At 35.6% G+C, this 23,013-nt stretch overlaps 1 protein-coding gene and 1 pseudogene across 2 annotated transcripts; both read left to right on the top strand.

Moving 5' to 3' along the window:
• Positions 1-254: 254 nt before the first annotated feature.
• On the top strand, positions 255-1,976 carry LOC148855371 (purine permease 1 pseudogene; annotated as a pseudogene).
• Positions 1,977-21,127: 19,151 nt separating this feature from the next.
• Positions 21,128-22,731, top strand: LOC148855370 (extracellular ribonuclease LE-like). Of its 2 annotated transcripts, none has more exons than XM_088981954.1 (3): positions 21,128-21,280; positions 21,880-22,122; positions 22,223-22,731. In XM_088981954.1, the coding sequence occupies exons 2-3, from the start codon at positions 22,098-22,100 to the stop codon at positions 22,516-22,518; spliced, it is 321 nt and encodes a 106-aa protein (XP_088838080.1). In that variant the 5' UTR covers positions 21,128-21,280; positions 21,880-22,097; the 3' UTR covers positions 22,519-22,731. The 2 variants fall into 2 exon arrangements, with proteins under 2 accessions (XP_088838080.1, XP_088838081.1); XM_088981955.1 differs by having other exon boundaries at positions 21,860-22,122.
• The last annotated feature ends 282 nt before the right edge of the window (positions 22,732-23,013 follow it).

The raw sequence follows: 23,013 nt of genomic DNA, 5'->3' as shown, positions 1-23,013 counted from the left end.
GCCCACCCATTCCGCACCCTTCATGGCATCCATTAGATAGATCCTACCATTCTTTCAAATAATCCATTCTAATTTCGATTCCAGACCTCTATTTTTACAAATCAAACAGATTCTAAGAATAATAACATACAAATACGGAAGATGTCTCGATCTACAGTTAATACATACTGTGATGTTGATACGATGTTTGTCTTTTTCTTTCACTTCTTACAAATCAAACAGATTCTAAGAATAATAACATACAAATACGTAAGATGTCTCGATCTACAGTTAATACATACTGTGATGTTGATACGAGGTTTTTTGACTGCATGTATAAAGTTATCAGCTCTACCGAATTCACTTCTGTTGTTGTAGTGCAGGGCTAAGCTGGAAATCAGGGCCTTACGTTTATAGCTGTGTATGAAGTTATCAAAACCACTTTTCGTCTAATTCAAGGTGGGGTCACATTAATACATCGAAAGCTTAGGTGGGGGCCATATCAATACATCAAAGGGTTTGATTGTGGTAGCAAAAGTGAACTCTCATTTGGACATTTGGATTGGACGAATGATTTATTTTTCCCATAGTTGAGCTACCCTTCTGAGACAATTCAACAAATAGTCCAACTTTGACTAAGAAGCAGGGTTCATGCATTTGAATAATAAACATCTAGCTAATTATATATGTTACAGAAGAAATATGTCCATCTACAAACAAAGATATGGATATCCAAGAGCTTACTGGGCACCAAGTTCTCAACAAAGAAGAGAAGATGAGCAAAGAGGTCTCTCCTCTTGCTATTCTGCACGTTCGTGGCTCTGGGCAACACCGGCGGTCCGCTGCTCACTCGACTGTACTTCATCCATGGCGGCAAGCGAATTTGGCTATCAAGCTGGTTAATTTCTGTTGGATGGCCAGTTCTTCTCTTCCCATTTTTTATTTTATACTTGTACCGCCTTAAAAGCGATAAAGATGCCAAGCTCTTCTTCATGAATCCCTATCTATTTACTGCCTGCACAATTCTCGGCCTCGTCAATGGCTTCTCCAACTACTTATATGGCTTTAGTTTGTCCCGTCTACCCGTCTCAACCGGTGGTTTGATAGTTCCACTCAGCTGATCTTCACAGCAGTGCTTGCATTCCTTCTGGTTGGGCAAAGGTTCATGTTTTACTCACTCCATAAACTCAGTTGTTTTGTCGACCATTGGTGCTATAGTTCTTGCCCTCCATGCAAGCTCTGACCGCCCTGCTAATGAATCCAATACACAGTATTACGTGGGTTTCGCTATGACAGTTGGCGCAGCTCTGATAAATGGATTGTCTCCTCCTCTAATTGAGTTGATGTACAAGAAATTGAAGCAGGGCATAACCTATTCTCTGCCATCTCTGGTAATGGAGATTCAGATTGTAATATCCATCTTTTCCAATGTTTTTTGCACCGTTGGAATGCTGGTCAACAATGACTTTCAGGTCTTTCTCTCTCTCTCTCTCTCTCCATGGGGCTCTTGAGAAGGAAATGAACACAAAATCAGGATTTCTTTGAGGCCTAAACACTCTCTTTCGGGTCTGATGTTCAGGCCTAGTCCTGTGTCCATCCCTGAGAGATCGAAACGGTGCCTGCTTCTTTCATGGAATGAGCAAATTGAACCAAATTAACCCCAAATGACCTTGAATTTCCACTTGGCAACATGGTCTGAAGGATTTCATGGAATGAGCAATCCGGTCCATTTGCATTTTAATTGGACGGGATTGGATTGTAGCAGGTGTTGTAGTTTTTTATATACTTTCTAGATTTTTCTTGTTATTTTGGTGTTTGATTCAATTTGGATTGGATTGGACCCAATCCGGTCCATTTGCATTTTATTTTGACTAGATTGGACTTGGTTTGTATGGATTTGGTCTAGCCCATTTGTAAATGGACAAATATATTGGATTGGACCAAATCCAGTCTTATTGACAGCCCTATAAGTAAACCTCTATGCTGATGATTTTGGACACCTAGGCCGGTGGTTTATGACTGTTAACACAATTTTTTTTTCTTTTTTAAGAATGAAAATGAACAACGTAAGGCACTTTTCTATTTGAAAAGAATTAATTTTTCAGGAAAAAAAAGTGTTTGATTCATTACAATATTTTCTCATTTAACCCATTTTTATCCATTCTTTTCCATTTTAGAATTTCATCTTGAACAATAATGAAAAAGAATGAGAGAACTTATTTTATCCACTTCAAACTTTCCACCACCACTGAGATTGAATCCCTGTAAACCTATTTATCAACCTCTTAATTTGCCCAAGAGTCAACAATTTCAGGACAAACCTGATCATTGTCATAAAATATATTATCTCATCAAAAGTATATTTGTTTTCTCTTCCTATTCTTAATCTTCAATAATGCTGATTATAATTGAGTTCTGGGGTATATCATCTATTTATTCTTAATTTTGCACACCCATTTGACTAGTAGGTCATTTCAAGGGAGGCGAGAGAGTATGGCCTTGGTGAAACAAAATATTATGTTGTGCTTGCATGGTCAGTAGTGATTTGGCAGGTTTTCAAGTTGGGGATTATTGGCACCATCTTCTGTGCTTCATCACTATGGGTTGGTGTTTTGGTTGCCGCTTTACTGCCAGTGACAGAGATCCTAGCCATTGTCTTCTACCATGAAAAATTCCAAAGGGAAAAAGGCCTCGCCCTTGCCTTGTCTCTCTGGGGCCTCTTCTCCTGCTTCTATGGTGAATACAAAGAGAGCAAGAAAGAGAATCAGATTTCAGAAAAGGACGATCCTCATCAACGTGACATTCCATTATCAGATATCTAAGGAAATAAGCGTATATCATTCAATTCTATGCCATTTTCATAAGAATGACCAAAACTAGTATATACGGCTTATCAAGTAGATGTTTTAATTTTATTATTTGTTATCTTATTTTGTATAATAGGTAATAATTGACTAAGCTCTTTATCACCCTTCCTCTTCATCTTCTTCTTTATTGAATCCGGATATCCTAAACAACGAGAATTCATCAAAATTCATGAGATAGTTTTGATTGATCGCAATCTCAAAAAGTGAGATCTTCGATTATAATAACCACCCCATCAGTTTTGATGAATTTTCATTTGTGTACAATTTAGCATAAAACCTTAGGCTTGATTTTTCTTTTCATTTCTCTAATTTCCTATAATGCTTTTTAATTTTTGCCATGAGGTTCATTGTCCCACTTTCCTATAATAAGGACTAAGGAGTGCCATTGTCAAATCCCATTGTTTTACCATTCGAGTTTAATAGAAGAAAGAATGGTATTGAAGTTTTAGGTAGACCCAATGGGAGTGGACTTCAATGGTAAGTTAGATTCATATGAAATTAAATTCTATTTTATTTTAAGAATTTTTGACTAATGAAGCAACATTTGAGATTGATGATGGATTGATGAGTTCTTCTTCTCCACCCAAATATCTTAAATAACAAAACATTAAAAATAGTTAAATAATTATATAAAAAAATACTTAATATTACGTAATAATATTAGAATAAATAAAATTCAAATAATGAAAAGTTTTAAATATTTTACATATTATTTAAATATTTAAATAACAAAATATAATATGACCAAATTTTAAATAGTTAAAATAAAAAAAAATTATGTAATAAATTTAAAAAAAAAATCTTAGAAGTAGAAAAATAATTATAATAGATTTCATAGTATTCATATTAATAATAATTTATTATTTTACAAAATTAATGGCGAATTATTTTATAATAGTACTAATTATTATTTCTTGGATTATTAAATTTAATAAATAATTAATATTTTTAACAATTTAAATAAAAATATTATTTAAATAACTAATTTCATATATATCAATTACTAATTATAGAAAATGTTTTTCAAAAAATAATACTTTTTAGTAATAATTTTACAATAATAGTGTACATTCATTTTCAGTAATTACTTATTGTATTTTTGATAAATATGTTTCCAATAATCATTTATAAATCTTTTTTTTTTGTTATTTAATAGTAAATTGTCAATAATTATTGGAGGTTAATTAAACCACTATTATTTAACTTTTGAAATTTAATTTGTTGTATTTTTGTTATAAACTTATTTTAGTAATTATGTACATTTTATAATTTATTGATTAATATTTATTAGAGATTAAACTATTATTTGAAATTACATTATTTAGTGACTAATTTAATATATTTTCAGTATTTATTGCATTTTTTAATTATTGTATTTTCGTTATAAATTTATTGTCAATAATTATTGGAGATTAAACTATGATTTTTTCTAAATTAAGAGTGTTCAAGGATTAGTTCAATTCGGTTGTAGGTTGTTTTGCCTACCAAATCAACTTGGTCAGGACGGGAGTTTGTAAACTAACTAACCATTAGTGAATAACTGTCAACTCGGGTTGTATTGGTTTAGGTCTATTTCAGTTTGGTTTGTTTGTTCAAAAGATTTAAGCTTAAAAATTGAATTTAAATTTAATAAATTAGAGTGGTATTATTAAAAAATAAATTAAAAAGAATTAAATTTATGATATAAAATATTTTAAACTAAGAAATATGAGAATTTTCCCACTTTCCCGTATTAAAATATCATATTTAAAATATAAAATAATAATATGTATCTACGGTCGAGTCGATTTACAAATAGCTAAACTGAAATTGTCCTAACTTGGTCGGGTTGGAAAATTGTTGATCCAAAGACGATTGAAAATACTAGAAAACCAACCAAATTGGGTGGAGTTCTATAGAATTGATTGTTAAAAATTTAAAACATAGAACAATTATATACTCTTATGTATTTCTATTATTTAGCTTTCACTTAACAAGGAGGAGGCACCTGGTTAAAGTTGAGAAGTGAGAAAAAAGAAAGAGAAGAAGAAGAAGAGAAGGAAGAGTTGCTGGAGGTAGTTGTCACCATTTTTGTCAAGCATTGTTGCAGAACTATTTGCCCTAAGAATAAGAAGGAATCATTAATGGAAGTTATCTCCTTGTTCATTATCACTGTAGCTACAACACCACTTGCCCTCTTTTTAATCTCTCTCAATCTCTCTCAAATCTTAGATCATTTGTTTCATTGGAGTATCTCAGATTTTAATATAAGACTGATGTTGAATCTTTCATCTCTTGCATCGATTTTTTTTTTTTTTCATTGGAGTTGCATTTATTTTTTGTTATAACTTAAAAAGAATCATAGAAATAAGAAAACTCAAAATCAAAATGGAATAACTAAAACCCTAACTAATTTTGGCAATTGGGAATAATTGAATAAGATTTTGAGATATGAAATTTTCTTTTATTATTTTTATTTTCTAACTTCTATTTTAAAATAAATAACAAAATTTGGAAGTAGTTTGAAATCAACTTGATAATCGTTAACCATGTCAAACATTTTAACAGTTAAACCATTGGATCAGCAATTCCCTAACCATTTCAATAGTTTTTTTGTAAAATAGCAGTTCGTGGCCAAAATAGAACCGATGACCTAACCATTTCCCAGGCCAAGCGGTTCGACCATCTGGTTTGGTTCGATTTTTAAAACATTGACTAAAATACTCATTTTGAATTTAGTCCATATTTAATTGTAAGGTTTAAATTGTCAATTGGACTACTACTTTTCACCTCATTCAATTTCCTCTATTTAAATCTTACATTTTTTTTTATAAATGAACAAAAGAGAAAAGATCTATGTCTATACTCTATATAAAAGTGCGGTTGTAGATTGGAATCTTTTTGGATTGAAATTATACTCTATTTCTTTGTTTGATGAAAGTATGAAAGTCATTTTATTACAGTTTTAATGTCAACTTTTGATGGCTATTAAAATGCCCATATTTGTTTATTTATTATATCTCTAATTGTAAGGGTTGAAAATGTAATTTCAATAATTACTTTCCACATCATTTAATCCCCTTTCATCAAATCTTAATTTTAAAGGTATTAACTCCCATTTTTTTTATTAAATAGTACATTTAAGTTGCTTTTCACCAATAAGTTATATCATTATTTTAAACAATATGAACCCATATATTTTAAAACTGACTCAAAAACAAAGTCATTCTTTATCCAAGTGGTGGCTAAGCAATTTAGCCATCCGAATCAAATTGATAAACCTATGCAATCATAGTTAGGTAATAAAATTTTTAAAATAGAAATGAATATAGAAAATTACAAAAATATAGAAAAATTAGACATATTAATGATATTTTATTAATCAAGTTCAAAAATAAGTGTAATAAACAAGAATTATTTTTATTGATAATGAAAACAATATACATACTTTAGAACTGACCAAAAATGAAATTATCTTACTATTTGACTGAAATACTCATTTTTGAACTTAGTCTTATTTAATTTTGAGGTTTAAATTGAAAATTGAACTAGTACTTTTCACCTCATTCAATTCCCTTTATTTCAATCTTATATTTCTTTGATAAATGAATAGAAGAAAAAACACCAAAATAATAAAATATTATAAAAAGAACAATCTAGCCAAGTAGGTAGACCTGCCAATGATGATTGAAATTTCACAACTCAATCTAATTATCACATATTTAAATGGTGTGTTTATGTAATCATATTTATAAAAATAAAAATACATATTTGTAAAAATTTGTGAATACATTATTACTATCATTATCATCACCCAGAATTACCACGTGCAAAATACATGCACTCTTAATATAAAGAAATAAAAGATGTTTTTCCTATTATGGGCTTCGCAAGGCTCCTACGCCTAATGCTTCCATCTTTGCTCTTTCGGTCCATGTGGTTCATTATAGACAGTGAATTGGAGTTCATTTAGAAGGCTTTCTCTTACATCTCCTTCCATCACTCCCTTAACAATTCAGATGTAGTCCTGATTCTTAAGAAGATACATGAAAGCACGGCCCATTGTAGGCCCATTGGACTGTATAGTACAGCCAATAAGATTATTACCCTGCTTCTAGTACATCAGATCCATCCACGTGAAGTATGAATATGATACTCATGTATGAACCGTTGCATATCTGTACTCATGGCCATCGATATATTTCGGGAGTCGTGTCTATCGGCATTATATGTCTCTGCATTAGGCTGTATTAGACTGTATCAATGAATACGGTCTGATAGACATCAATATGAAAGCATATTAATAATGCTTAGTTTGACAAAATTGTATATTGATTGATTTTGAATTATTTTTAAATTTTAATAAAAATTGAAAATTATTATTATAAAAATTAAAATAAATAATCTAAGATTTAATTTTTCCCAAAAATTAATAAAACTAAAATTTATAAAAATAATTTATTTTATTTATCTTAAATGAACTATGTGTTTTATTCTACATATAAATTATATGTTAAAATGTTTTTAATTTTTTATTTCAAACCTGTTCAGCAGGAGGGGAGGGGTCGGTATAAAACCTCTCTACTATAAATCCAAGGGTCATCAATATGATATGTATTGACCAATATGCTCAGATACGTAGTGAAATTCTAATCATTGGTATGGTCTACATCATCCACAATAAAAAATTCGTGTTGTCAAACTTCATCATCACTACTTTTATAAAACCAATCAGAGAATATTTTGATAGATGAGAGAGGAAAATTAAAGCTTGACGCATTTATATGTAAAGTTACAAGAGAGAGATAAAGATTACAAGGAAACAAAGAAAAACCTAAGATTTAAAGACCCCTGTACTTTATTTTTTTTTCTTTTGCGACAAACACTCCCCTGTATTTCGACCATTAGACAAAGACTCCAGTTCCGTTAATTGACTTCAAAAATGATTTTCTAAATACCCGAATTACCTTTTTTTTCAATCATGGCTGCTATGGACTTGTCCGCAAGTTCGGCGGAGACAAGAAACACATCATCTTGCGGCTCTATCACCCACTTTCCCATCAATACTGCTTGCTCTGATTATTAGTTGCATTCCATTCACAACTTTAATTTTCTGATGTGGGTTGTTTTGACTCAGGTGTAGGAAAGAGAGCAATGGAGTGATGTGGGTTGTTTTGACTCTGGTGTAGGGAAAGAGAGCTAAGGAGCCAGATGTGGCTGAGTTCGTATCTGCATTGCCGTCGGAAATAATTCACAATTCACGGTAGAAGTTGTTGGGGAAGATGGGGTCACTGTAACTTTGGAGGAGAAGATTTGAGGTGCGTCTGAAGACATTGTCTTTAGAACGTTATTTGCCCCCACTCAGTTTTATTGAGTTTGCTGTTGGGTTACAGTTAAATTCATTCCCATGATACAACAGAGCCTTGGGCAAGAATCTGCAACCAACAAAGTTGAAGAGTCTCTAGAGAAACCTTCTGTGAGACTGTAGCAGACCGGACTAAGAGAGAGAGAGAGAGTGAATTTCAAAATTGTGTGTTTTTGGAGTCTGATTCATGCTCCTTAAATAATTTGTAAAGAGGCATGAAGAAAAGGTAGGTGCTGGTTTAGATAAGACACCTTGAACAGTCACAATTTCAACCATTGTGACTGTTTAAAAAGTTGTTAATAGTTGGTGACTGTTAACTTTGAATTGTGCCTCTTGATCACACCCGATCAAATCGTGACCATTGATCTCATCAACGGTCATCAATGCTCCAAAACCAGAGCCGCCCATCGCGAGCCACGCGGGTGCGAGCAAAGTGTGCCTCTAAAGCGCCTCATTGCGCCACACACACGCGTGCACATGCGTGCACGCGCGTTGTGCGGTATCGAATCCCCATACTCTCCTCTACTAATTCTAAAGAGTGTAAATCAGCTCCTGAAAACAAACCTTGTAATTATCCAATGTGGGACAAGTTCAAAACTGGGTCTTTTTTCTAAGGGAAAAACTGATTTTTCAACCAAGTGTGCAGGTGCAATTTCTCATGTAATTGACCAATCAAACCCATTGGATTTAATCTCTTATGAGATTAAAATCCAACAATCCCCCACATTGATTGATCAATTACATAGTTCTTTCTCAATCCAAACTACTATGGCACAGTTATGCAAACAAAAGGTGTTTATCAACTTAAACCTCTTGTTAGTATAGTTATCTCAGAGCCTTGTCAAAATTATTGGTGGTAAGACCTTAAACCAACTACTCTCAAGACAGATCGGAGACACCTATACCCATAAAAATGTTCAGTCTTTGCAAGAGTTTCAAATTTTGCTCAGCACTGTTATGGCCATGTGTTTCTTTCCTAGTTTCATGAACAATCCCGAGAGCAAACCCAAACCCTCATGAGAAGCAGCACCACTTCTATGTTCACATAGGTGAAGTTCCACTATGTGCTCCGTTATTTGACACATTTCAGAACTTCATTAAGAGTTTATCTCAACCTCTCATCATAACGGACAACACTGTTTATGTTGTGATGGGAAATTTCTCAATGTCAGTGCTAACAGTCACATTGCTATAACTTGTTGTTAACCATTAAACCCAATACTGATGGCTTTTCAGTTCATGTTGGGTTACCATTACAGGTGACTAAGTAAAGGGTTTTAATCACATCTCTTTGGTAGTCATTCTTACCAATTCTCTAGCTAAACCCTTGGTAAGAGGATCAACCAAGTTTTTACTTGACCTCACATAGGTTATAGTGATGACTCCATCTTGAATCAGTTGCCTAACAAATTCATGTCTCAGACTTATATGTCTGGACTAACCATTGTAGGTACCACTGTAGGCCCTTGACAGAGTTGCCTCACTATCACAGTAAATGGAAATTGGAGGCATAGGACTAGGCCAAAGTTTTATATCCAATAATAAATTCCTAATCCATTCAGCCTCTTTTCCAGCAGCCGCTAAGGCTATGAATTTGGATTCCATGGTCGAGTGAAATATACAAGTTTGTCTCTTGGATGCCCAAGAGATCGCACCCCCACCAAGGACAAAAATCCATCCAGATGTGGACTTGTTATCTCCATTACCGGTAATCCAACTTACATCAGTGTACCTTTCTACTACAGCTGGATAATCACAATAAAACAAGCCAAGTTCCAAGGTTCTCTTGAGATACCCAAGAACTCTCCCAACTGCCTTCTAGTGCTCTGCACTGAGGTTACTTGTAAACCGACTGAGTTTACTTACAGCAAATGCAATATCAGGTCTGGTACAAAGCATAGCATGCATCAAGCTCCCTACTGCACTAGCATACTTAAGTTGTACAATTGCTCTACCAGTATTTTCTACTAGTTTTATACTAGAATCATATGGCGTGCTATATTCTTTAAACCCTAAATGCTTAAATTTCTCAAATACTTTCTCAATATAATGTGATTAGCTTAGTGCATAGCCCCTACTATGCTTTTTAACTTTTATTCCCAAGATGGTATCCACTTCTCCTAAATCTTTCAAATTGAAAACAAAGGATAAGTAGTTTTTAGTTTTATTTATGCCAACCATATTTGTACCCACAATAAGCCTATCATCCACATAAAGACACACAACTACTCCATAATTTTCAGTGAATTTTGAGTAGATGCATCTATCAGCATTATTATATTTAAAACCAAAAGCTAGGATGCAAGAATCAAATTTCTCATGCCACTGTTTAGGTGCTTGTTTTAATCCATACAGTGATTTAACCAGTTTACAGACTTTCTTCTCATTTCCAAGAAGAACAAATCTTTATGGTTGTTCAATGTAAACCTCTTCATTTAAATCACCATTTAAGAAAGCGGTTTTAACATCCATTTGGTGAACAGATAAGTGATAAATTGATGCTAATGCTACAAGTGTTCTAATGGAAGTTGTTCTAGCCACTGGTGCATAGATGTCAAAGTTATCAATCCCTTCCTTTTGACTATCACGTGTAATTCATGAACTTGCTCCAATATTGGTTTATGGTCGTTCATGGTGAAGTCAAAGTATTCTACAATAAGATACTTATTCGTACCTACTTCTTGCACCTTGTATTTGAATTCTAGGGCCTTCCAGATTTCTTTTGTAGATGTAAGTTCCTTGTAGAAGTTGTAGAGCCGGTCTGATAAAGCATTCAGTATGTGTCATCAGCACATAAGTGAGTCATCTTCTCGTTTTGCTCTTTCCTTCTTTAGTTTCTATGAGTCTTTATCAGTGGGTTCAGGAAGTGATTGCAGATTTGGGTCCAACAGATAGTATAGCTTCAGTGTGATCAGAAAGAAGATCATCTTGTCTTGTCATCGGCTGAAATTTGCTCCATCGAACTAGTCTAGTCGAACAAGATCTTGGTTCATCATTTTGATCGAAGTCATGCTTGCTTCCGCCTCCATTGCAGAATAACGTTCTAAAATTGTTGGGGAAGATGGGGTCACTGTAACTTTGGAGGAGAAGCTCTGAGGCATGTCTGAAGACACTATCTTTAGAACGTTATTTGTCCCCACTCAGTTTTACTGAGTTTGCTGTTGGGTTATAGGCAAATTCGTTCCTAAGATACAATAGAGCCTTGGGCAAGAATCTGCAATCATCAAAGTTGAAGAGTCTCTAGAGAAACCTTCTGTGAGACTGTAGCAGACCGGACTGAGAGAGAGAGTGAATTTTGAAATTGTGTGTTTTTGGAGTCTGATTCATGCTCCTTAAATAATTTGTGAAGAGGTATGAGGAAAAGGTAGGTGCTGGTTTAGAGAAGGCACCTTGGACTGAGAGAGAGAGTGAATTTCGAAATTGTGTGTTTTTGGAGTTTGATTCATGCTCCTTAAATAATTTGTGAAGAGGTATGAGGAAAAGGTAGGTGCTGGTTTAGAGAAGGCACCTTGAACAGTCACAATTTCAACCATTGTGACTGCTTAAAAAGTTGTTAACAGTTGGTGACTGTTAACTTTGAATTGTGCCTCCTGATCACACCCGATCGAATCGTGACCATTGATCTCATCAATGGTGATCAACGGTCATCAACGCACCAAAACCAGAGCCACCCATCGCAAGCCACGCGGGTGCATGCAAAGTGCGCCTCTAAAGCGCCTCATTGAGCCACACACACGCGTGCACAAGCGTGCGCACGCGTTGCGCGGTATCAAATCCCCATACTCTCCTCTACTAATTCTAAGGAGTGTAAATCAGCTCCTATTGAAATACTAAAAACAAACATTGTAATTATCCAATATAGGACAAATTCAAAACTAGGTTTTTTTTGTAAGGGAAAAACTGATTTTTCAACCAAGTGTTCAGGTGCAATTTCTCATGTAATTTACCAATCAAACCCATTGGATTTAATCTCTTATGAGATTAAAATCCAACAGAGGTTTGTGCAGGAGTTGCAGGCACAAGAATCATAACACTGGTTGCTACGGCTGTTTGGCATCGTTGACATTTTCTGGAGCAACGGCGCCATATTAGCGCCACATCAGAAAAAATGGTGTTTTAGGAAATGGGTATTTGTTTGGAACCATTTTTTCATAAAAAATGGTGTTCTAAGACATGCTTCAGAAATCAAGAAATCATGGCTTGGAGTAACGCTAAATTTGGTTGCAGCTCATTGCTGCCAACTAGGCAGTGATATGGTACTGGATAATGGGTATCAGTGCTGAAAACGTTTTCTAGAACACTAGTACAAACAGAAATAACATCACCACCGTGACAACACACAACTGGAGTGTGCCGTGGGACATTGTGGGGGAGCTGATTTCATCTCCAAACAGAAAAAAATTGTTGTTGCTCCGGGAAACATCCTAACCGGCAGCAAGGGTTCCAAAAGAAAATAACTGTGCTTCCAACCACACATCATCAGCAACTGCAGCTTCGATGCCGAACACATATCAGATGAATGACCAGGTGGTGTGCATCCTTCCTGGGTTGGAGGAGCTCCTTTTGTCAAAACTCAGAAGAAGCTTTATGACACAACAATGACTGTTGAGTTCGTTGTTGGGGACACCAAATCCATCTCGGTGACCAATTACAGCGGAGCGGATTTTGTGCTCATAGATTGTACTCCAGAGGGCCATGGAGGTTTCTTCGGAGTGGTGCAGGCAAGTGCAAAGAAGGGTGGAGCAGTGGTAGTGGGTTATAATGCGTGCAAGGGGTCTGGGTGGAGGAGTGATGAGTCGAAGACCCAGTTGCTGCCCATTGGGGAGGGGTTGCTGGTGACCTATATTCTGGTGACTCCTAATGTGTTTAGAATCACATTAGCCCACCGGAACGGAATTCAAACTTAGATCTATCTCGACGTCTATCTCCCATTCTAGCTAGCTACTTAGCCAATACAATATATAGAAGCGGATGAGAGAGAGAGAGAGTTTCAAATCTAAATTACAAATATAGGTTAATTATGACATGCATTGCCAATAAAAGCTTTGAAAATTTTGTTAATTAAGCAAATGTTTTCTGGGATATGGATCTGTCATATGGCCACTTTGCCTTTGTCCATGAAGAAATGAATTTTCATTTCTATTGATGAAATAAATTGTAAATGCATCCTTACTCTCATCCTTGGAAACTGTAGGGAATGATTCCTTGTTCTTGTTGTCTGTTGATGATAGGTACGTTATGTTCCTTATCCATAAAGGAAAAATCCAAGCATACACGACGAGGGATATTCAGATGGTAGCTGCGCCTGCAGCGAAGGCCATAATGTCCGAAAACAAGGGCAGCAGCAACAACAACGAGAAATTTAACAACGATGGCAATGACTTCTGGGCTGAGATTGAGATACCGGAGTTGATCAACAATGAGACGGCGGTTTGGTCGGAGATAGTCACAGGATATTTTCCGGAATTGTGTTATTGGAGTTGCTGTAATTGTAATGATTTGGAAAATTTCTATTAAATTAATGACAGAAATAAGTGGAAAATGAACTGTTCGAAGATTGTATGAGAGAAGGGGGAAAACGAACTGTCTAAGAAGATATTTTTCGGTCAATTAAGTTTTAAGAGAGAATGATAAAAAAAAAAAAAAAAGTAGAGAAATGATAGTGGAGAATTTTGATAATTTAATGTTTTCTGTCGGCTGATTTAACAGTCAAGGGAGTCTTTGTTGCAATTAAAATTTCAGCGATCTGTTTGTCGCAAAAGTCGTATAAGGGTTTTTATTACAGACCTGATAATACGGGGGGTCAGTGAAATTTACCCTTTAAAAAAATGGTTACTATTTCTTTATATAGCGGTTATCGTTATCCTTATGTTTTGCATGAACCAAGAAATGGATCCAACATAACCTAATAGATTGATTGAAAGGACAGACCTAAATTAAGAACGACAACAATGATGAATTGCCCCAAATCGAGTCGGCGTTTTCTACAATAGTGAAATAGCGTAGGAGTAAGACTGAGAATGAATCATAGCTATAGCCTTAGATTAATTGTTGTGGCTCAATTAAGACTGCCACGTCATCTTATATAGAGTGGGTCATATCAATAAATCAATTCCTTTCATTAAATTGTTGGTGCAGATTTGGGCAACTTTTTGCCCTGCATATCAATAAAAGATAATATTTTTATAAAATAATAAAAATAAATTTTTTTTTTTGAAAAATATAAAGGAAAAATGACACTGTTCACCGTCTTCCTCTATGTCTATATTCATCCTCCCTTATCTCCTAGAACCCCACAACTGAAGAGGGTCTGGCAGACTCCGTTTTCTCAAAAAGGTAAGAGAAGCGAATATGTCGGTTTCAGCTTTCCGTTTCTCCTTCCTCCGCCTCCTCTTACTCGAATGCGTCGTCGCTACCGTCACCACCCTCGTCAGCGGAACCGACCATATCGTCGGAGCCAACCGCGGCTGGAACCCTGGAATCAACTATACACTCTGGGCCAACAACCACACCTTCTACATCGGCGACCTCATCTGTAAATGCCCCCCACCCTCCTCCTCGCAATCCCTGATAAAACTCCTAAAACCCCACCTTCAGATCTCACGAGACGGGTTACGACAACTGCACCACTTACGGAGCTGTCGGGAACTGGAGCAGCGGCAAGGACTTCATCCCGCTTGACAAGGCGAAACGTTTTTACTTCATCTGCCCCAACGGTTGCTATAACAGCATGAAGGTCTCCATCCTCGTTCACCCTCTCCCTTCGTCGTCGACAGCTTTCGTTTCTTCTAACCATTCATCATCCCATGACAGCTCCAGCCAAGATTTCTTCTGGCCGGGATTGTTGATTCTGGGGCCTCTGCTAGTTTCGTGCAAGAAAAAAATTTACCCTATTTTAGTTATTTTATAAAAATATTATATTCAGGGCAAAAAATTGCCCTTATAAATTGTTTTCACACAATACTATGTACGTAGCAAGAGTGGTTTGACCCAAACTTCACCATTGATGGGAACTTCACGATTCATAGCCGTCTTTATTAATAATAATAATAATAATAATAATTATTAGAGGCTTAGAGCTTGACTATGGTGTCTTTCCTTGCAATTTTCCATAATCAAACCACCAAAATAATATCTGAAAGTAAACAAGGTATCAACCGGCTCCTTAGTAAGGAGTTTGGCTCGTTGCAGCAGAGTTCAGAGTATTGTAACACTCCGCATTCGGGGTTGATGATGGGACTATAAAAATTATAGGAAATGTTCGTAATTATAAGGATCTTGCGGGGCGTGCCTTGTGGGGAGCATATCTGAATTCCCATTATCCCATGTATCATTCTGATTCTTAATCCTGTTCAAGTCCTACAACAGAATGAAATCCAATCCCGGCCCCCACCACGGTTGGTGGGGGTGATGGATATGGGGAATGGGCATGGGTAAAATACAAAAACACAATCATAAGAACCTCCTCTCTAATTTTACCTCAATAAAAATCTCCCTTAAACTTTTCTTCCCATAGGGAAATATTTTTACAAAATTACCCCTAATTAATTGTTATCTCGCAATACATATGATCAAAGCTCTGTTCCTGCCTCTATATATCCGCCCAACTAAAACGTGGCATAACCTGTACTCTTTTATCTCTTGCCTCTACATACCAACCTTTACTCTCTTATTTTTGGGTATCTGATTCATCCCAATCTTAATAAAATCAGTTTATCAAAATCTATAGGTTTGTGATTTTAGATTAAAATCCTATAAGGTTTGGGATGGGTTTGGATTTTGATTTTAGGGTATTCGATACTCGATACCCAGGATGCATTAGTATGAACCTATTAATTTATTATATTATATATCATACACAAATTTATAAATTTTAGGTACTAAGATAACTATTCTATTATTAATATTTTATTTGTATAAATTTTTTGAGATTAAAATCATTATTTGATGTAAATTTGGATTTGATAAATGGTTTATTTCATTTAGTTATAAAATATTAATTTTAAATATTATTCTTTTAATTTTTAAAGATTTAGCATTATCATTAATTGATTTGGGTTCAAGTCACACTACAAACATTAAAAAACCTTTTTTAGTAGAAAAATTTTGGTCAAGGGGTTTAAGGTAAGGCAATTTACAGTTCTTAGTATATATTGAGAGTATCTTTCCTACCTGTTACTGGAAGATATTTCCAATACACAATTGAAATATGATATGGGAAGTTTTTGGGACGCATTCCGTAGGGGCAGATTTGAACTCCAGTGTTCTAGCAATTTTAAAGTGTGTTTACAATTGTAAACTTCAGAAAAAGTGTCCAAAATGACTGCCTATTGTAGCAATTCTAAGAGATTGGAGGCTGTTGCCGAGCCTGCTATTGCAGAGGATGCTTCGTCATTCATTAATGTTTCTTTACCAAGCCAAAATTCAGTGACTTCCATTAGTTCAACGTCAACAAGCCGAATCTCAGTGACTTCCATCTGTCGCATTACCGTGACAGAGACCCAATGTTGAGAAAATACAGTAATATATATTTTTAGTTTCCTGTTATGTGTTTATTATGGTCGTGGACCCCTTAACAGTGATGAAACTCTTCTTATGATTAGACCCATTCATGGGCTGGGTAGCTAGACGGCCCGGCCTGGTTCCCAGATACACTTGGATATGTTTTTTAGCCTGTGGGCTTGACTTTAGGTCTAAAAGCTCGGCTCGATTATTTTTTGGGTCAAGTTCGGGATTTGTCAAAAAGTTCGGCCCATCTTTTTATATAATATGAAATATATAATTATTTTTTATAATTTCTAAACCCAAAGTAACCCTTTCCCTCTTTTCATCAATCTCACTTCTTACTCTCAGAGTCTTAGCCTATAGCTCAACGAACCAATGGTAACTAGCAAGTAACAACCACCAGTGCCACCAATGAACTAACAATCTCCGGCAAGTCAGCGCCAAGCATAAGCTAGCGGCAGCAGTTAGCAATTTTTTTACTTTACCTTTTCCAGCGAGCTCAGGCACCAACACCACCAATAAACTGGCAATCTCTGGCAAGTGAGTATCAAGCATAAGCTAGTAATGGCAGGCGGCAACCTTTTTTGACTTTACCTTTTCTGACGAACATAGGTAGTAGCGAGCTAGCAACCACATCCTCTCGTCTCTCATCATTTTTATCATTCTCAGACGGTGACAAACTAGGCTAGTAGTGGCAGCTAGCGAGTGACCAGGTTCTCTCTCTCTCTTTCTCTCTGTTCTGACATAAGGAAGTCTGAACTTTGTTTTTTCTTTTTTTTTTGAGTTTTTGCTGTTCCTTTTCTCGTTTGACTCTGAATCAAGTTTAAGTTAAGGTTGGACTTCAGGCTCGGGCCCAAGCTTCGGGCTTTTTATGAGGGTCAAGTTTGGGCCCAAGTTGAAGGCCCGTTGATCGGGCTTGAAAAAATTATATTAATGAAGAATGAAAACCCGGCCCATAAAAATTGAAAAAATTATTTTAATTTCCAGAAGAAATAAGACTACAACTACAAGTAGTCTTTGAAGACGGACACTAAAACAACACCCAAGAAAATATGTTTAGTTATAGCTGAGTTTTCCGACTCTTTTGATTTTCAAGTAGCTGATCATGTTACGACAACCCATAATTAATATTTTAATTATCAAAGATAAGAAAATGAATTCGAATTCATCTTGATTATAAACTTGTAGTTAGATATTTAAAAGAAAAGAAAAACAATGGGAATGCCCTTGGTGTTGTAGGATGGGTATACTATGACTGAGATGGGGGAAACTTCGAAGTTCAAACTTCTAAATTTGAAAAATCTCAATTTGGTGTTGTGGGGGCTTTCTGTTAAGGATATGCTTGGTTTGAAGGAAAAAGTAGGAAAAGGAAGGGAAATGTAGAGAAACCTATACAAATCCTTACTTTTTCCTTCAAACCAAACAAATCATAAATTTAAAACGTGTAATACAACAACAGGATCTACGATTTTATAGCATGGGCAGAACAGGGTCGGTTGCTAGTTGTTACGGAGATATGGAAAAAGACTATAAAAACCAAAATTTTTTCCTCTGCAGTTTTCCTTTTCATTTTTTATTTTGTTCTTTTTAATTGAATCACAGGGAAAAAGATGTTTTTTTCCTTCCTCACTCTAGAAGAGAGCGATGAGTCGAGACTCTTTGTTGTGTCTGAGAGAGAGAGAGAGTGAGTGAGAGAGTGAGAGCTCGTCATCCGTCTCAATTCAATCCATAAGAAGATAATGTATAAAATCCCAGACCCAGAGGAGAGAGGAGCCAAACTAGCAGGTCTTGGTGGTGTGAATGGAGAGAATTAAAAAACTAAATGTGCAAATGCGTGAGGCATGCGTATCCAAAGGAGGCTTTTGTTGAGTTAAAACGGGGTTACTTCAGTAATTTTGTATCTAAAATCATTCATAAGGGTAGAATGGGTATTTGGAAAAAAAAAGTGCATTTGTTTAACGTTTTTCTTCTTGGAAAGTAATTAAAGGAAGGTTTTTGTTGAGTTTCTCAAAAGTTTAGGAGAGGTATTTATTAAAATAAGACTATAGAGGAGGTTTTTATGATTGTTAGAAACTTTTGGGAAAGTTTTTGTATTTTACCCTAAAAATAAACCAATTGTCAAACTCTAATTTGTTCATTAAAGAGATTATAGAACCTTATGACAACTAAATTGTCCTTCCTTTGGAAAAGATGACATTTTGATGGAAATTTTAAAGGAGAATGATTGTTCAGCCCACCTTAGAATTATTAGCTCCATCGCACAGGTGGATGAATCCTGATGGTGGATTGATGTCAAATCCATGGGCAGGATGTAGTTTATAAGGGGGGCTACTAGTAGATTATGGGGGGATGTAATTTTAGAATTCTATTGTATATTTTTCAGAAATTTTTTAATAACATTTATGTACATCAAGTTAAGAAATTGAAAAACATCTACAAAGAGGTGCCGACAGGCCCAATGCAGATTTCTGAATTCCAAAGCAAAAACCATAAACATTCAAAATGTGAAAATCTCCCACTCTATTCGCGTGAATTGGCATCAATTCCGAACCGGCACCCACCCCAACTGTACTTTGGGCCTAAAAATTCTAACCCTGGGCTGAATTGTCATTCTCATTTTCCCAAATATCTAATCCACTATAGGGATGATTCAATGGGGTCCCACCAGCCCTTTAACCCCTATATTTGGGAAAAATTAAAAATCAACACTCATACCGACTTTGACATGCATTATTATTCACATGGATTAGATATCATATCGGGCACTTCATTGATCACAATTTGCTGTAAAAATCTTTTTAATTCTAATTAAATTGATGTACCAATCAAGGTTCAAAAAATTGACCCGTGTCAGCCCGTATTGGCTGATACATATCATATCGGGAGCACTCTGATACGTCTCTTACAGAGGGTGTATCGGGGTTTTGATCGATTCAGGGGGTGGAGGAACTTTAAACCGGCACACGTAAACCGAATTTAAAAAAAAATTAAAAAAAATTTAAAAATATTAATACTGCCCGATACACTCCTACCGACATATCGGATGTATCAATATTTAGAACCTTGATACCAATTACTTTTTTTTTTTTTTAAGAAAATAGTCCATGGGCACTTCATTGATCAAGATGTTCAGTTGCATCCCGCTATAAAAAAATCTTTGGAAAAGGTGGAGTAAAAGACCAACTATAACAAGTGGAACAAATGAGGCCAGATCTAACAAAAGTATGGGCAGCAACATTTGAAGATCTGGGAGAATATATATGTAATTGAGACATCAGGGAGGTGAGCCAAGATACTCTTACAGTTAGAAATGAGAGTACTGATATTTCACGGAGGTTGGAGAGAGCCATTCAACAAGAGATTAATAATAGCCTGAGAAATATCGGTATATAAAGCAAACTGAAGACTTTCAAACAGAGCTTTTGACTGAGTGATGAGATCTGCGTGAGCATTAAAAGGTATAATATTCTAGCATACACCAAGGATCCATGGTGATCCCGATAACAATTCCTGGAGCAGAACAAGAAGTTGAATTTTCTCCATGCATCGAAGTTGATTTTCACAAAGCCTTGAAGAGGTTTAATCAACTTATGATCAGTGATGTTAGGATTAGGAGTAGAAGAGCTTCTATTACAATGATTCAATGATTTCATCATAATTAGAAGAAAATATTTAATATTCATGCCAAGGTTCAAAAAATCGACACGGATCAGTCGGAATTAGCTGATACATATCGTATTGGGAGAACCCCGATATGCCCCTACAGAGGGTGCATCGGGGTTTTGACCGGTTTAGGGGGTGGAGGAACCTTAAACTGGCCCCCTGAACTGGATTTGAAAATAAAATTAAGAAAAAAGTAAAAAAAAAATATATTGATACTGCCCAATATGCCCCTACTGGCGTATCGAGCGCATCAATATTTAGAACCTTGATTCATGCAAGTATACATGTTGTTTGAACTTTTTAATTGGACTAAATCCGATAAAATGACTAAAACCGTATTAAAAATCGCACCAAACTGAACTATAAACACGCTTCAGGCCCAAGATGAAATCTGGTTCGTTTTCCATCACAACTGATTAAATTTTATCTTAAAAATACAAGATTAATCATTTTTATTATAAGAGAAATACATACTACTAGGAAAAACTTATAACCAATTAAGGAAAAGTGGTAAACAATCAACTAGTATCATTAAAGTGATAAACACAATCAACTAGTATCATTAAGGAAAAGTGGGTGGAAATCAAAATTCACAGAGGGTTTTGTGGATTGCGAATTATGATAAGAAAAGTACATCCCACGTGTTTTTTGTTTCTCCTTGGAGATGGTGCATATAATTGAAGTTCTCATCTACTTTTTTGCTGGCCTTTGCATGTATAAATAGATGACCATTCTACGATTGTTCTCATAACAGCTCCTCTTCTCTGGTTCTACAATTTGTTTGAGTTGCTAGTGTTTTCTTTTTAATATGAAGATTCTTTACATTTCCATGGCTCTTTTAGCCCTTCTTTTCTTGTGCACCTCTCATGCTGTTGAGACTCTGGATGCCCAAGAAGTTGCTTTCTACTACTTAGTCCTCCAGGTTCTCTCTCTCTCTCTCTCATTGCAAAGCCAGTTTGTGTCCCAGTAAGAGTGAGGAATTCCCCACATTCTGCTAGTTTTAGTATTTATTCCACTATCAGATGAAACTTTGCCACATGGCATCATTTTGGATAATCACTTTATCAAGGAACCCTTCAACCTAAAAGCTTAAGCTGTTAGTTGAGGTCAATGGAGAAGTTTTTATTCTCTAACACAGTTATACCATTAATGGGCAAATGCAAGCAAGCTCCAAAACCCAAATATGTTGTCCATCATTGCAGGCACCATTTGAATGGACCCCAAAATGCAATCAGAACTATTTATGAATGAAAGTTTGTCAACTTTACCTTGTCCATCCAAATTTGCACCACCCACACAATTAACTAACCTAAAGTAGCACCAGTAACATTATATAGCATTTCGAGTAAAAGCTTAGAAGGTGTTTTCTCTGTCAGTGTTCTACATATTTATCATTTCTGTTTTTGGGTTGATCTTTTTAAACTAGTAAAGAAATTTGCACTTTGTCATTATAGATCTGCACAGTCAGATATATCTTATCTGTGGATTCATTTTATCTCAGCTTGGATTATAAATCTTCAGTGGCCAGGATCATATTGCAGGCAGAGCAAAGCAGGATGCTGCCTTCCAAAGACTGGGGAGCCAGAACGAGACTTCTTTATTTGGAGCTTGATTCCCTGCTCCCAGAATGGAAAACAACTCAAGAAATGCAGCAGAAGTCCTTTTGATATGGAGTGTGCTCTGGGCTTAGTCAACATGATTACTTTGAGAGGGCATTGAAACTTAGATCTGATGCCAATATGCTTAGCATACTTGGGGAGAATGGTGAGTTGCTCCCTCACTTTATTGATCAACAGATAAGCTTCTGATTTCTGATGTTTGCTTATCTAAGTATTTCTTTATTCTCCAACATGGGCATATGCAGGTATTATTCCTACAGATTATGCTGACTACAGTCTGTTTGAAGTAGAGGAAGCCATTAACAATGAACTTGAAGATGCAGCTGCAATTCGTTGCAGTGTTGAATATAAGAATGGTAAATATCAGCTTTATGAAATCTATGTCTGCGTGGACAAGGATGCAAACAAAATCATCCCTTGCCCAGTTCTGCCCAAGTTCACTTGTGGTTCCCGTGTTGTGTTTGGTACCTTCACATATGACATGTTGAACAAGTCTACTTCTCTATCTCCAAACCCCATTAGAATGCCAATATATGAGTGACATTGGCTCTGTGTAGTGGACCTACTTATGGTTTGATGAAAAATATAATAAAAAATGAGATCTTCTTAGGCATAAGTGTATCTTGGGTGTTCAACTGAGGAATGGTAGAGTTTCCTCTGCTCTCTGCAACACATGAAATAAAAGAGACAATATTCATCTTGTTATCTCACTTTTCTATTTGTTTCAAGTACCAGTATGTTAAACTTGTTGATTAGAAAGAAAGTTTTTTTTTACATCTTCTTCTCAGTATGTTGAACTTAGAACTATAGAAACATAGTGCAGATAAAGATTATTAAAATCTAATTAATATGCATCTATGCAACTCATAAAACAACTACACCTTTCCTGGTGACTGAATTTATCCTTTTCTTTTCCATTGATGAACACACAAGAAATGACCCAGGAAGCTAAAAGTGCACAACTTGATCATTCAAGCAAAGTGCATATCCACATCTCCCACATTAACCATACATTCCTTTCCAGCTCTTCTTAATA

Source organism: Nelumbo lutea, chromosome 4, assembly GCF_056320005.1.
Source record: "Nelumbo lutea isolate HS-2025 chromosome 4, American lotus-T2T, whole genome shotgun sequence".
Lineage (NCBI taxonomy): Eukaryota > Viridiplantae > Streptophyta > Magnoliopsida > Proteales > Nelumbonaceae > Nelumbo > Nelumbo lutea.
Note: the sequence above shows the minus strand (reverse complement) of the source record. Positions and strands in the feature narration are given on the sequence as shown.

Bases quoted from the DNA above. Each gene is read 5' to 3' on its own strand.
- LOC148855370 (XM_088981954.1), top strand. From the start codon at position 22,098: ATGCTTAGCATACTTGGGGAGAATG. The intron at 22,123-22,222 runs GTGAGTTGCTCC...GGGCATATGCAG, and splicing joins TAGCATACTTGGGGAGAATG to GTATTATTCCTACAGATTAT.